The sequence below is a fragment of the Siphateles boraxobius genome, unplaced genomic scaffold (assembly GCF_051911475.1).
Source record: "Siphateles boraxobius isolate OS27281-9 unplaced genomic scaffold, OSU_SipBor_1 3, whole genome shotgun sequence".
Lineage (NCBI taxonomy): Eukaryota > Metazoa > Chordata > Actinopteri > Cypriniformes > Leuciscidae > Siphateles > Siphateles boraxobius.
This window is the reverse complement of record NW_027508919.1, coordinates 11,700,072-11,716,449: the sequence shown is the minus strand read 5'-3', so window position 1 is coordinate 11,716,449 and position 16,378 is coordinate 11,700,072. Positions and strand designations below refer to the sequence as shown.

Sequence of the window (16,378 nt, the reverse complement as noted above, 5' to 3'; positions counted from 1 at the left end):
GATCGCGGGCGAGTGCAGAATGAATTGGAGTCTATGGAGCTAGACGGCTAAATGTATACCTTTCTCCTGCTTGTCGTTGAACCAACGTAGATTTTATTGTTGATTCCGCAAGTTCAATACAGATTATAGACCAAAAGTCGAATGAACGAGTACTTATGTCCTTTCGATTTCTTACAGGTTAGGTCGTTGTTGGCTGGAACACGCTAGCATTCTGCTATTATGTGACGTCATCACATTTTTGAACGGATTTTTAGAACAGATAAGTGAACTTAAAAATGCAATTTTCAGCTGAGTGTATTATCTTAATCCCCCCCCCCCCCCCCCTTTTTTTTTTTTGAATGTAATTTTCAAATTACTTGTCAAAAAATTACATCCTGAGAATAGTGGATTTCTGGGGGTGAAACCCCATAGACACCCATTCATTCTGCACTCGCCTGCGAGCGCCCCCGCATGGACAGAGACGTGTTACTGCAGCCCATCCAGAAACCGGAAGTAACCAGACAGTGCCAATTCTCCCCTTATTAGACAATCTCTGGTAGTATGTTCCTGCACAACCGGAGGCTGCAGTTTCAGGACCTTAGTTCCAGGACCCTGATTTTTTTTTCTTCAGGTTTTTTGTAGCAGCGCCACCTACAGAACCAGTGGTGGCTGCAGTTTCAGGACCCAGGTGGTTTAGTTTGTACATTATAGTATCAAGATCCACCAATTATCTTAAGTCAAAAAAACAAAAACAAAAAAACTATTCTTGGGACCTTATGTAAATTCATTTAACAAATAAGATCATGGAATAGAAAAGCTTCTGCAGCAGGTGGATTAGAGCAACATGTAGCATCAAGCTACATGACACAATTTAAAAGATTAATATTACACTTTTACTTAAAGCTCACTTTAAACCACCATCAAGTATTTGTATCATAATCGGTTGCGGTTAAAAATGATTTTAAGTAAAAATAAATAAATAAATAAAAAGATGTTGAAATATGTTATGTTTAGACTTTTATATGCATCTAATGGCTACACCTTGCATAGCACATAAACATTCTTTATTCATATGAAAATACCCAAAATCACACGGAAATCACACACAAATCTTATATACTCGAAATCGTGCATTTATTAGCTTCTTGTTTGAGGTAAAGAGATGTGTCTTTAGCTTTATCAACGTAGACAGTAAAAGAAATGGACACAAGCTCAAACTGAGCTTGAAGAGTTGGTTATTATTGGACGTGAGCAACCTGTGTGACAGTTGTAAGTCTTCTAGTAGCTGTGCCAAGACAAATCTGAATCACCTAATTATTTCTAATTCCTCAAAAACGTTGTTGTATTTTGTCCCGTTGCTTTTATGGACTCTCTATGTATGGGCTTCTCCTTTGACTTTATGACTCTATGTCCCCCCGATTGCTTCATAGACAGTCAAATATTGCCTGCAAGCTTCTCCTCCTGTCTAAGCGGTAATTTCTCGACGGTGCGACAGAGAGTCGCGTGGTTATGACGCAATCGTTAGCCTATTTTTACGGCTGATGGATTGCCCCCTTGGTTATCACGGAGGTCAGAATGAGGAAGTGTACACAGAATCATGTCACACAAAGGGAGTAATCCATCATCCGGAAACTGAAGCCACCCTGGGGGCCGCCATTGTAGCAGACCATCACCTGCTGTTAGCACCATTAACTCCCATTCATTTTGGCGTCACTTTGACAGCGAATAACTTTACATCTGAGGCGTCCAAAGACTTCATTTGTCCATTATTTATTTCTAAAGAAACACGACAATGTATTAAAGGCTCCATTACTTTGTATCTTACGTTATGGCCCCGTAGAAGCCCAGTCAAAAAAGTTTTACTCAAGCTTTACTCAAGTTTTACATCACCAAAAAAAACAGGTGTATAAGCTTAGATCAGTTGATAAAGAAAAAATAACACAATGTTTTGATCTGGATTTATTTGTTCATATTGGTGGAAAAACTTCAGGGACAATTATTCTTAGAAATAAGAATCCCATCATGCATTTTTTTTCTCTCCTTATAAAACAATGAGACTTCTATAAAAAGTACAAAATGGCTAAAATGAAATGGATTCATATTTTTAAAAAGCTACATGTACAAATAAATACAATTTCACAAAAAAAGGGTAGGCAACGTCTTATCCAAACCTGTAAAGAACATCTCAGGCTCAAAGATAAATAAGTCATTGCAATGACCACCATGGTAAACCATCAGATAGATTCATTGTATACTGTCTTAGGTTTACATTGATACACATGAGTATGTTCATATAAAAGTCTTCACTAACAATACACTATCATCTTCATAGGAATGCTAGTCTCTCTTCAAGACAGAACTTCCTGAATGTTTAATTCTTTCTCAGACATTACTCAACAATCTCTTAATACAATTAAAAATTATATACATATTCTTATTAAAGTTGCCTCAAAAAGTCTTTACAAAAGTATTGATGATGACCTTCTAGCCAATACAAAACAGTAACTAGTTTGCAGATGGGCTCAGCTCATCATCCAGTGGGTAAAAGACATCGATATGGTTCAGCAAGCCAATCCATTTCTTCATTCTTTGTGATAATCTTCATGATACCTTTTCTTCACTATCCAGAAACAATGTCCTGTTCCTGTCGGGCTTTGAGAGCCAAAATTGCTTTTCGGTAAAGGTCTATTAGGAAACAGGCAAATTAAATACTTTAAATTAGTCTCCTACATTTCTACAGATCAGGGCTGTCTGTTTTGAGCAAATTATTTAGTTTGTTTTATTGTTTTAAAATCAGTGTAGAACAATTATTGCCAATAAGAATAAATTTCCTATGCATGCGTTTTAAAATTCCTCCCATAAAGCCAAAAACAGCCCTGATCAAAATGAATAGTGGTTTAGAGGTCACTGATGCTCACCGAAAGTAGTTGAAAGATCAACAGGCTGTGCATAAGCAGTGGGAACTTCCTCTGTGTTTATCTTGTTCTTTCGTTTTACTTTAACAGTCTTCTTTTTTCTCTTTCTTTCATCTTTTCCTGTGAATAAGTAGGTTAAAATTAAAATTAAGGTTCCAAAAGTTTTTTTTTTTTGCGGCACTGCCATTGAAGAACAATAGAGCAGTTCTTAAAAGAACCAGTTTCTTCTCAGTGTAAAAACATTTTAATAATCTAAAGAACCCGCTTCCACTTAGAAACTTTTGTCAAATGGAAAGGTTTCTTGGGTGTTAAAGGTTCTTTGTGGAACATCAGTCCAAATAAAGAACCTCTGTTTTTAAAGGGATAGTTCACCCAAATTCTGTCATTAATTACTCATCCTCATGTCGTTCTAGACCAGTAAGACTTTCGTCATCATGATGAACAGATTTAATTTAGGCTTTTATTCACATTTAAACATTGATCAGCGAACATAAACAGAGGCTCAAACAAACATGCTTGATGCGCGAGAACAAACCTAATTGGTTCTTGTGGAAGCTCAAACGTGCTGCGTAACTGTATGTACACACCGCCGCCGACTTGAGCTGCAAAGAAGCTCTGGCCGCCCTGTCAAGGACGCTTGTCAAAAAGTACGGGGAAGCTTGTTGACGCTTTGGCCGCTCTGACGTAGCTGCATTCTATGTTCGAGAGAAGAGAAGTGTCGTAACATGAAATGTAAACAGAAAAAACAAGCAATACATTGACACTAGAAGCCTTTTATAATGACTGCATTTTTATAACCGTTTTGGTCACATTTGTTTTAAAAAAAAAAGAATAATTAGCTATTATTATTATTATTATTATTTGCACCTAGTGCAATTGGTCAAATCGGTGTTACCGTGAGCAAATTAATTGCTTTCACGCTTAAAACAAGCGTTCGTAAATCTCCTCCATTTTCTCGGAACTAATGTTTTGGTAGGAACGAAAGTTTACATCGTATGTTTCTCCGGAATCAACCGTGTCATAACACATTTACATAAAGTTGAGCTACTTTCAACTTTCTGATTGACGCTCTGGTCGCTCAAAACGCGACGCCGATGGATTTGACGCTCCTTGCAGCTGAGAGAAGCCAGCTTCCATTGAAAATGAAGGACTTCCTGTAATTTTGGAAGCTCAAGTCGGCGGCGGTGTGTACGTTCAGTAACACAAGAGAATGAACCTCATTGGTTCTCGCAAGTCAAGCGAACATGCTTGAGTTTCCGTTTACCACAACTGATGTGTGAGTTGATGAATATTTACATGTGAATAAAAGTACCTAAATGAAGTACATGTACCTAAATTCAATCTGTAAATCATAAAGCGATCATGTCTCGTCAGAAACCGCTGGATTAATGTATTCGTTTTACGATCTCTTTATGAACTTTTTGAAGCATCAAAATAGTTGCGTAGCTGTCTATGGAGGGACAGAAAGCTCTCAGTTTTCATCAAAAAGATCTTCATTTGTGTTCCGAAGATGAACGAAAGTCTTACGGGTTTGGAACGACATGAGGGTGAGTAATTAATGACATAATTTTCATTTTTGGGTGAACTATGCCTTTAAGCGTGTATAAGCTTCCGTATTCAGTTGCTGACACCAAGTACCTCTAGAGGGTTTGGAGACCTCACTGTTGGGGGATTCAGGTATACCCAAGTTCTCTTCTTTTACTTTAACTTTGCGTTTCAGCTTTCCACGTTTTGGTGGCAGCAATGCACTGCTGGCTTTCTCTTTCTGGCTGCTGTGTTCCTGTTCTGCTTCATTTCCTTCTGTCTCCTCCACCTCTTTATCATTTACTCCTCTGCTTGGACTCTCCTTCTTAATTTTAACCTTCACTTTCTTCTTTTTGCTTAATTTCTTTTTTAAAGAGTTCTCCTAAAATGTCAAGGGGTAAATAAATAAGTAAAGTGAGTTATATAACAGTATAGATTTGTTAAAATTTCCATGAAAAAGATTTTTAGAATAATTTAGACCTTGTTTAGAATATTTCTGATTGGTTGCAGAGTCCCATTTTTCTTCTCAGTTTCATTGTGATGTTCTTGACGGATATCTGTTTTGCTTGTCCGTGTTCTGCAAGACAAGAACATCTAATCTAATTATTATATGTACGCAAATTAACATATAATACACTACCGTTAAAAAGTTTTGGGTCGGTACGATTTAAAATGTAATTTGTTAAATTGATCGAAAGTGATTGTTAAACATTTATATAGCAAAAGCTGTCTATTTAAAATAAATGCTGTTCCTTTGAACTTTCTTTTCATCAAAATATCCCGAAAAAAGTGTATCACATCTTTCACAAAAATATTAAGCAGCACAAGTGTTTTCAACATTAATAATAATAAGAAATGTTTTAGAGCAGTAAATCAGATTAGAGTGATTTCTGAAGGATCATGTGACTTTGAAGACTGGAGTAATGATGCTGAAAATTCAGCTTTGTCATAACAAGAATAAATTACATTTGAAAATATATTCAAATAGAAAAAAGTTCTTTTAAACTGTAATAATATTTCTCAATATTACTGTTTTTAATGCGTTTTTGATCAAGTAAATGCAGCTTTGGTGAGAATAAAACCTCTTTCAAAAAAATCGTATTGACCCCAAACTTTTGAAAGGTGGTGTGTGTGTGTGTGTGTGTGTGTGTGTGTGTGTGTGTGTGTGTGTGTGTGTGTGTGTGTGTGTGTGTGTGTGTGTGTGTGTGTGTGTGTGTGTGTGTGTGTGTGTGTGTGTGTGTGTGTGTAAAGCAGCACTCACCTCTCCTCTTTAGATTTGTTCCGGCTCTTCTCCATTTTTCCTCTCTTTTCTTTTTCTTCTGGCCCTAATGGTCGCTTCCCGTCTCTCATCACGCGGGCACAGAGGTCTGGGTAGTCCAGGCACACGGCTCGGAGTAGCCATCTGAGGCCTCGCAGGGTCTTTCTGTCTGACCAGCGACGCAGGTCCGTTGAGGCAGAACATGGCTCCTGTAGATTAAGATCAACCACTCAAAGTATATGGTAATAAAACTACTGGTAACCAGTCAAGGTGTTGCCATAAACTTTAACATTTACAAGTTGACAATACTGGCATAGTATCAGTTCCTCTACTCCATAATCACTTCCTGGAGGTTTATCATATGTTTTGCATATGTCAGATTTTTATTTGTATTAGTCCACAGTACTCACGATATGGCAAAGGGACCGGCTCTGGTTGACCAGCCTCTCAAGGGAGAGAATTTCAATGAGTTCATTTCCCAGCAGAGCATTCATTTTGTCCTGTTTATTGGCCAGCCTGTTAGGAGATATAGAGATGGCCAAAATAAACTGGCCTGCAGGCAAATTCCAATAGTCACAGATTAGACACTGAATATGGTTTAGGGCAGCAATTTGTATTAAAATTGAAATTTTTATATTGATTTTAAAACTGTGTTGTTTGTAGTGCCTTTTGCCTTTTTTCTTTATATATTTTAGCACTCATCATAAATTAGGTATTATTCGAAAGCTTAAACACTCAAAATTCATCCATTGTGGAACTGGACATTGTGTAACCATGGAAACAGCGCCTTTTGACATAAGATTTTTAAGTTGACATGTACTTGCAAAGTTACTTCTAGACAATAGAATGTCTGTTGGGGACCATCAAAATAAAATGTTTTAAGCAGACAGTCTAATAATACTGTAATGACTTGACATGTATTTGCAAAGTTACTTAAAGTTAGTAGAATGTCTAAAGTGAATAATCTGCACTAATCTGCTGAGTGTCTTCTTTAAAAAGAGACCAACCTTCTCTTCCCTTGGTCTTTTATTCCAAAGCATTCATGCATTACAGAAATTTAAGTTTAGATCTATGCTCAAAAAGGGGGTGACAGCAGTGGTGTAGTCTAGTTTTTTGTAGTGAGTATACTGTGATATACCAGCCCAAGCCCCCCGTACCCCCTCTCCATCCCCCCCATCCCCCCCATCCATTTTCTACTGTTTAGTGTTAATCGCCATCTAACTCAGCCAGTAAAGAGCTACATTTAGCCTTAGATGTTATATGAATATGGTCCCTGAAGCACAGGTTTTATCAGCTGACAATTAAAAGACTTAAACATTATAAGCACAAATAAAAATTTACTTTTTAAAAACTTGTGTGATATTCCTTTAAAATGATGTTTTAATAGATTTGATTATTATTATTTTAAAAAGTACATCTTACTGTGCAATTTCTTTCATAATTCCCTCGAGTTAGCCTACTTTATTTATCTCTACAAACTTTTATTTTGGTGGGTTTTAAATTAAAGACATTTGAGCTTCTGTGTGTTTTAATAAACTATTATTATTATTATTAGGCCTACTTGAAGTATACTCTACTGTGCAATAGTTATATATTTCTGTTATATTTTCTTCAAGTTATACAAAACTTTGATTTTGACAGGTTGTAATGAAGACTTTAAAGTTTGTGAGCGTGTATATGATACGAATGAATGACGATAGTTTTATCAAATGAAATGGAAAAATTCTTGTGAAGTGACTCTCATAAAAGCTCTGCAATGAAGTTCAAATGTGTGCATGTCCTCCTCATAGACGCTGAAAACACCACGAGTGTCACGCGCGCGTCAGTGTGTAGTAGAGCACACATTGAGCGCTCATTCAGAGAAACACGCAGAACATTCAGAGTTTATTTCAATAGCTGTCTTTTTGAGGTTTAATATTCACGGACACTTAGTACATATCGAGATTTGATTCATTCTATCATTACTTTTGATTTATTCATTCAAAAATGGCCAAATTGCGTGACGTTCCGCTTTACAGTAGGCTAAGTTACATTTGTTGCTGGATTCCGCGATTCGATCCGTGTCGCTGCGCAAACACAGAAGTCACGGCGGGGTGAATTTATGAATGAAAGTTCTTTCACAAAACGATGTTGTTACGTTTACGAATCCTCACGCTTTTTAAAGTGGGTATACGGAGATCTTTGACATTTCCTAGACTACACCACTGGGTGACAGTGAACAGGTTAATCAGTATAGCAGTTGTAAACAGGGGTATCTTACACAAGAAGGGGCTTTCCAGCTACTCTTGGATGCTTCAGTAAGTCCACTAGAGCTTCTTTGACCTCTTTCATTCGTTGTCTGTCACTGGAATCCACCACAAAGATGATGCCATGAGCTTCACCGTAATGCTCTCTCCAGGACCCCCGAACCTCTTGAGCCCCACCCATATCCAGTATGTTAACCAAGTAGTTCTCCAGCTTTAATTCAGTGCGGACACATCCATGAGTGGGGCCTACTTCTCCAGGGGGCACTGAACAAAGTTACATAACATTAAAATGCAACAAATCGCAGTCAATTTAGTATCTGCAAATCTCTCTCTAATATACATTTTAATTTATTAAAGTTACCTCTCAACATCCCTCTGACACAAGATGTTTTTCCAACCTTGTCCAAACCAACCACTAGCACTGTGATCTTCCTGTGAACATTTTTAAACAGCGTTAATTCAGTTCTGTTCAAAACCCTAAGATTCTTGAGTTTTAAAGAACCTTTTATGCTAAAAAGTTTCTATATAAGGCGAAATGTCTTAAAGACCCCCTGTGGTGAAAATCAAGTTTTTAATGTCGTTTATATGTCTATGTGGTGTTTTTAATGCTGACTGACCATGAGCAAATTCATCAGTCCACATTATTGTTCTCTACATCACAAACATGTTGTAACCAATCACGTCAACGTGCGGGCGGGTTTAGCATATCATTAACTCTGAAGCAGGGGAGTTTAAAGAGAAGCCATGTTCTCCAGGTATATTTTTCTGTTGAAATGGAAAACCGAGTACACAATATATAGCGGAATGAATTATGTATACAATGTCTATTACGATTTTATAATGAACTATATGCTTTTCTCCACTGACGTTCTAAGTTGTTCAAAGTGTTTCTAAGGATACTGATTTTTTGAAGGCAGCTGTGTGATCCTGAGATGGCGAACGTGAACATGGTTATGTGTAACATTAGCAACACATTATTAGCTGTTTGATAACATTGTCAAGCCAAAGGCTAATATCAGTTACCATGTGTCCGATATAGAGAGCGATACATACAACACATTCTGATAAATCGGCTTGTACACGAGCCTTTCAATAATTCGCTCCTCCTCTTCATTCTGAATCAGTTTCTGGTTCAAACATTAAGGCTGAACTCAACCAGTATTTGTGTAAATTTGTGTATTTACTACAGTAAAGTTGATTGAGTGGATCAGGTAGTCCGGGCTGGTGTGATTGAGTGGAGGTGGGGACTAATTTGCATATTCCTGGAACCACATATACTGTATGAAGGAGGGGTGTAGAGTCATTCAAGCTATTTTAAGGTATGAAGAAAAAAAAATCACAGGAAAAAACCTTAAAAATGTAATTTTGGTGGTCAAAGATGAGTTTTAAGGGATAAAATTATAGACTACAGGGGGACTTTAAATTATTGCATAGTACTTCCATGTTTAAAGGGCTATTTACATTTTGTCTAGTTTACGAGCGGTTTAGTTAATAAAAGTTGATTAAAATGAATGAATGAAAACATTATTAATTAAAGAAAAATCCATAAAATTATCCCATTATCGGAACCCCTAAAAGGTTCTATATATGAAGCAAGTGACACAACACTTTAAGGTTCTATATAGAACCTTTTCTGATCAATAACAACAAGAAACATAGAACTGTATAGGGTTTGCTTGGTTGACTGGTACCTCAGGGGTTGCTGGAGTTTGGAGACCCAGCTGCAGCAATTGCTCATGAGGTTGAACATGTTGACCTGAGGAGGAGAGAACCAGGGAGAGCACCATCGTCTCCTTAACTCATACCTGAAAGCAGATAACGGGACACTCAATCACTGTACCCAACGCCTTATTATGCATGTAAACCTCAGCTGTTCTGTCTCACACAAGCATTAACCTCAAGAATTAAGGATTCATTAGTAACTTCTAATTCACCCACGCTGTAATACCTGTAATGTTTGAAGTGCCCTAAAAATAAGATATCAAGCAGTATGATAAAAGATAGGATTAGTTATGAGAAAGAGCTGTTTTCACTTTGTTTTTTAAAGTATTTGATTTATATTTTTATAAAAATTGCATTTTATAATTTTTAATATTGCTTTTGCTTTTTTATGTAAATATTTTCTTCAACTCTTTTAATTAAAAAATACTTTTATAAACACTTCATTTTACAGCCAAAAACAACAACAAAGCAAAAACATATTTCTAGCCATCTTTTCATACTTCAGCATTTTAGCATTTATTCTTTATTTTCATGGCTTTACGAGATCACAACACAGCAAAAGAGCTGATTAGGCATTATTTTTGAGCCAACTATCAGAATGAGCTCTTGAATACAAAGATAACCTGGTTATATTCACATACTGTAGCAGCTGCATGTATAAACACACAGTAGTTACATTTACAGGTGTCTGAGATTTAGGGAGGTTTGTTATCTTAGTGCTTGGTCCATCACTGGACATCTGTTCATTCCTGTAAGCCTTTAAAGAATAGTCTGAGTCCATTACGCTGTTCTCATTCTGAACACATGACCCATTTATCCAAGCAGCATGTACTGCAACAGCCCACCTATCAGTCACACTCTATGTTTGGAATCGAAAAATAAGTTTAAACACATTTTTACATAAACCATTTGACTGACACCTATAACTAAGGAAGCTACAACTGTCAGTTCTAAAAGGCACATTTGACCAGAGAGACAGGACATCAACATATTAGTGTGGAATAATTTATAAATACAGTGTAAACTTATTCTAGAACCAAAAAATTGTTCATTTCAGAGTGTTTCAAAATATGTAAACAAAAACCCCTATTATATTCAGTCTACCTTCTCTGCACTATCACAAATCACATCATAAACAGCATCGATGAGTATAGGAACATATGGAGACACACAATGAAGAGCATCACATCATAGGGTTCGTTTAGTTATTAAAAAATATAAATACACATCACATTACTCACAGTAGTATGTCAGAATCCATGCGTTTTTGTTTGTCTGTCCCGAGACATTTTGCACACGGCTGCTATAAACTAATCAGGCTCTACTTATTCCTCTAATCCTCTCACCTCATGCGGGAGGAGCTTGGAAGTAACACCATCACATCCTTACAACCAATCATCTGGTTGAGAAGCTGAAAATATTGGCAGGCTGCCATTCTGAATAGCTGGTTTAGGTCTCTTTAACTGGGCTAAATGTAGACGTCAGCCGGTTAAACTGTATGTAAACATCCTAAAAAATACTTCGATTTTAGTGCCCATAGACATCTGCTTGGAGGTGAATGCGAAATATTGTATTTACTATTATTATTTAGGCTACGTTATAACATCATAGAATGATATCATACTGTTGTTAGACACCTCTGGCAGATAAAGCATCCAAATTCTGCAACTTCAGAAGATTATTGCTGCTGCCTATCCAGAGTTAAAGTCACAATTAAATAAAAATTGACTTTTCTTTTTTTTTTTTTCATGGAATAGCTACTGCAGGATACTTTTTTTAATTCACGTGAGCTTATAATTAAAAATATCAACGTCTAAAATGGCAAACATATAAAATACATGATAAGTAACATTATGTTATATGTCTTGTGCAGTATTTTTTGTATGCCAACCCGGAAGTTGTTATCATCACCCTGGTTCCCTCAACTAAAACCAGTTGGATTTTTCCGTAGGCTTTTGGGCTATTGCAGAAAGTTCTGTGACCAAGAAAAGTTGATAATTCTTACACATTATGTGCCATAGGCGTTAGTAAAGATTATCTGCTCTAATCACTGTTTAATCAGCTGCTTTTTAATTTCTAAGAATTTTAGAATTACAGTGGAGAACACAGTGTTTACATCTGATAGAGTCACTGGGAGGCAGTGGCGGTTCTAGACCATTTCAACTGGGGGGGCCAAGCTGGGGCCAGTTGTACTGTTAGAGGGGCCAGTTACATTTAGACCTTATTGTTGTCATATCATTTTCTGCACTGCACTGCAGGCATTAACAGGCAAAATACCATGTTTATAATCATTCAACAATGCATTTGCATTTCCATTATATTTTTACATTTCCATTACATATTCAGTATTAGTCAGAGTAACTGTAATTGACATGATGTCCTTCTTTCTCTTCATTTTGGTGAGAACTATAGAGCGAAAGCAATGGGGACCAAGAAGCTTATTAATTAATTTACTGAAAATAACTGACTTGCTAGGTAACTATGTCTAACCGTTTACAGGGTTCCTGCACACTTTTTAAAGTCAAATTTAAGGCTTTTTAAGACCTGAAGAAATCAAAATTCATACCGTACATTAGGGGTGTGCAATATCGACAAAAATATATCTCAATATTTTCAATGTTTTGTTGATAATTAGATGATATTTTACTGATTGTGTTTTTGTGCTGGTGACATGGCTGGTTTAGGCCTGTTGTTGATAGCAGACTCACAAAGATATTCATATTTTTTAATATTCTATGCAGTGGTCAGTTAACAGCAGGGACCGAAATTAATTTTTTTATTAATTTTTTATTAATTTAATTTGCCACCTTAAATTGATTTCCAGGGGCATTTTCACCTATATATGGACATTCTTTCTAAACTTATTTTGAGTTATGAATCACCTTTTATGTCAAATACTAACATTCAAATTATACAGTAATTATACTTATTTATACAATAATACTTAATTATACAATAATTATACAGTACCACTGTTACCAGTCAAATTAAATAATTTAATCAAAATCCATCTTTGCAGTGCAGTCTAGAGGTGACACAGAAATGGGATTAATATATTTACACTCCATTTATAATTGCATAAATAAAGCTATGAGATTTTTTTTAAATCAATATTTAAATATGAAATGATTTCTAATTGTAATTTTCTAATTAAAGGGTACTTTAAATATGAAAATAAAACCGCCAGTAGGCGGCGGCAAGTCACGGTCTTAATGAGCGAGTTGAGGGATTCATTCATTCAACGGATTTGTTCAAACGGCTGATTCTGCTACGGTTTCATTTTGAAATTCTAGTCGGCGAAATAAAGGGAAAACAAACAATATTGACAATATTGTGTCTAAAAAGTAACGCCCAATGTTCACTTATTGTTAATTTAACTGTTGTATAACATCAATATCACAGTTGCAATTGTGCACGGGAAAACGGCCCTCTTGCTGATCTGATATTCTAATATAAGAACATAATATGATATAAATATAAGACATAAACTAATTTGGGGACATAGCCTACCTATGAACCGCACACAGCAGTGAAAGGACGATAGACAAATGCGATGTCAGCTCTCGGTGCCTCGTATACAGTTAAAACATTGATTACAATATCATAATAGACAATACACATCGCACACCCGATACGCACATAAAGAATGAACTTGCAACTGAACTGACATTTACCAGCTTTCTCCTTCTCTCCTCTCTCGCGTGCAGTAGACTGACGTTATCCTGCCGCGATTCCCGCGAATGTGATGCGAATTGTCACGTGAACAAGCAAATCCACAAAGATAGAATAATAAAATAAAAAAAATACGCATACAACGAACAACGATAGCAAAAAAAACAGTTTTGTAAAAATTATTTCACACTCCACATTTAGGGGGGCCACAAGGGGGGCCGAGCTTGTTGTCACAGGGGCACGAGGGTCTGGTAAACTGCAGCATTTCCTGAAGTGTATGATATCCTTTTGACCACCAAGGTCTTAAAACTTTAAGACATTTATTTTTCCGTTTAGTCATTCAGGATCTATTATTCAAAACTACACTTAATATTCAGCAATATAATTGATCTAACTGCACTGACACTATCGGACGAGGCCCGAACTGAGCTGGACGATGACATCATTGTTTTCCCCAGAGCTGCTTTACAACTGAATTGAACATGTTCTCTGAAAGATCAAATGACTGAAGAACTTCCATTTCAAACCGGATGTGAGGCCATTGCCAAAACAAAACAAAAGCAACATCCTCTTTTCTCCTATGTAATCTGATCTGATTAAGTAATTACAGGCAGGGGCTTACTTCATCTGCTGACTAAACTCATGCAGAGACATGAACGCAGGCACAGCCCCCGTCAGCTGGCTATGACACAAATGGAGACAGCTCAGTGACCTGCCAGTCCTTACACCCGATTCCATGAATCACAAGCTGGACAGCTGCACATACCATATTATCTAAGGTACAGTTCTACAAGCTCATGTATTTCACTAATCTCTGCATTATCTTATGATTCACTATGGGCATTTGTGAGCATGACGTGTGTGGATCGGAGTCAGAGCAGGCCGTATGCATTTGTTTACTGATCATGGCTTGTTCAGTCTGGGACAATGAATCTGTGGGTGCGGGACTGCAGAGCAACAACAACAACAACAACACTACTGTGTTTCTCCATGTAGTGTAGACATTCAACTGACACACTCAGTAAAAATCTCTATACTAACATTTAGAACCAACCATTGGCCCAACTTTTTAAATTTAGACTGTGTTTCTGAATAGGAACTAACCATAAATATTAGTTATGTTTTAATTTAGGTATTTGATTATTCTGGGTATCCCATACTTGCAACTATTCGTTTATAGCATCCAATGGAACATTAAGGCCTTTTGTCTGAGAATTTTCAGAAGAGCAGACAACGCATTTTTAGAAATATTGTATTCTGCAGCCCACTCTGCAAGACCATTTGTGTCATCTAGTGTGTCTGAAGCCGCATGTTCTGAATCAGAACATTCAGAGTCCAGGTCAAAGTCACTGGTATCGTCAGCCATCCCATTTTCAAAACCATCATAAAATATGTCTGTGGGATATTCATTTTCTACATTCTCTGTTACATCCTCGACACATTCATGATAAACAGAATCCTCCAATGGTTCATCATTCCAAATTATTTTTGTTGTGAAACGAGACGAAAATGTTCAGCAACTTTTGCAGCTATTTTCCTTCTCTTTGTTCTCTGAAAATGCTCCATTACTTTCTGTAAGAAAAAAAGCTTATGAATTTCAAACAGTTAAAATTCTAATTGAGGCAAAATCATTTGTATGATCATAAAAACTATTTGTTTGGTTTGTAACACCCAACCTCAAACTAATTTACCTAAGGCAAGAGCAGCTGTTGCATGAGAAATATACCACACATTGAAGAACATAGACAAATCACATTGTTTTAACATATATTATGTGTTGTTGAAAGTAATACAGCATTATAGGTTACTTCTCAAATTGTGTCTGTCCCAAGCTGTACAGCTTATTTACACTAGCTTCTCTGTTATCCATAAGCCATAATTGACATCATCGTTGTAATCTTCCTGTATCCTGAGCACACAGACCAGTACCAAACTTTGTACAGTTTAAGTAGACTAAGACTACAGACTATAACATTGAATAATTGTAATTCATTTAAATACCCCTTCATTTCTTTTTTTCTATTAGAATGTTTCTAATTATTATTATTATTATTATTAATAATGTTTTGAGTAACACTTTAGAATACTGTTTTGTCATTAATGAATAACTACACAGGAATAAATAGTAATACACTATTGACATTCTAGTAACTATGAACTAACAAGGAACTCTGATTAATGAATTAGTAAGTAATAGCGCTCAGTTGAATGTGGTAGTTCACTATTAACTAATCAATAACTGCTATTTTTTCATATCTCCCAGAGAACTACTAAGAACTACTATATACAGGTCCATAATTATAATTAATTCTAAAGATCATGGTAACCTAGTAATGACTCAAGTGTTACCAAATATACAACAGTATTCTAAAGTGTAACTATTGGGTATCTTTTGTCCATTTGTTATTTTAATTAGCACTAAATAAAGCACAGGAATCCGAGGGGTGCGGAGATGGTGTTAAAGCTTCTCAGATCTCATAATTCAGTGGAAACTAGTTGTTCTGTGATGAAATAGACATTTTTTAAAGATTTATTTAAAATTAAACATTTGAGAATGCAAATATTTCATTGAATGTGCATACTTTTATAATAAAACCTAATATGGTTGCTGTATGGCGCTGTTCTGTGATCACAAAATAAACGGGAGCAGACACGATTAAACAGGCTTGTCTCATAATTATATTTGAAATATTAATAATTCCCGCTTTCATTTTGGTTGTTTGATGTGCACATCTTATACAAATTAAGAAATTGCTGCCATTTTGGTATTTATATCGTAGAACAGTGGTCAACCCATGTACTCATTTCCCATTGGTGAACCAACTAGGTCCCACATGGGGAGCCCACCTAGGTTTGCCCATGTATGACCTACTTAGCTGACCCAAGTGGGTCCCAGATAAGATGCCCATTTTGAGCCCATGCCCACTCCCCTGTAGCCCATTTGTAACCCATATGGGCCCCACATAAACGTGTTGGCTGGGTAATAATTTACATAGTTTCACAAAGAGCTCAACAGAATACACGTAAATTTAATCTGTTTTAAAGATTTATATATTAATGGA

At 36.3% G+C, this 16,378-nt stretch overlaps 1 protein-coding gene across 1 annotated transcript; it reads right to left on the bottom strand.

The window, feature by feature from the left end:
* Positions 1-1,923: 1,923 nt before the first annotated feature.
* On the bottom strand, positions 1,924-11,013 carry arl13a (ADP-ribosylation factor-like 13A). The gene is made up of 10 exons (XM_077247844.1): positions 10,886-11,013; positions 9,614-9,727; positions 8,284-8,354; positions 7,937-8,186; positions 6,087-6,192; positions 5,680-5,885; positions 4,899-4,995; positions 4,533-4,800; positions 2,898-3,014; positions 1,924-2,664 (listed from the first exon to the last, which is right to left on the bottom strand). The coding sequence occupies exons 1-10, from the start codon at positions 10,903-10,905 to the stop codon at positions 2,600-2,602; spliced, it is 1,314 nt and encodes a 437-aa protein (XP_077103959.1). The 5' UTR covers positions 10,906-11,013; the 3' UTR covers positions 1,924-2,599.
* Positions 11,014-16,378: the final 5,365 nt, after the last annotated feature.

What these genes read in the sequence shown, in the direction of transcription:
- arl13a (XM_077247844.1), bottom strand. Translation starts at nt 10,905, where the DNA reads ATGGATTCTGACATACTACT. An exon ending in ATGGATTCTGACATACTACT is followed by an intron (nt 9,728 to 10,885) that starts GTGAGTAATGTG and finishes ATCTGCTTTCAG; the next exon opens with GTATGAGTTAAGGAGACGAT. An exon ending in AAACTCCAGCAACCCCTGAG is followed by an intron (nt 8,355 to 9,613) that starts GTACCAGTCAAC and finishes AAATGTTCACAG; the next exon opens with GAAGATCACAGTGCTAGTGG.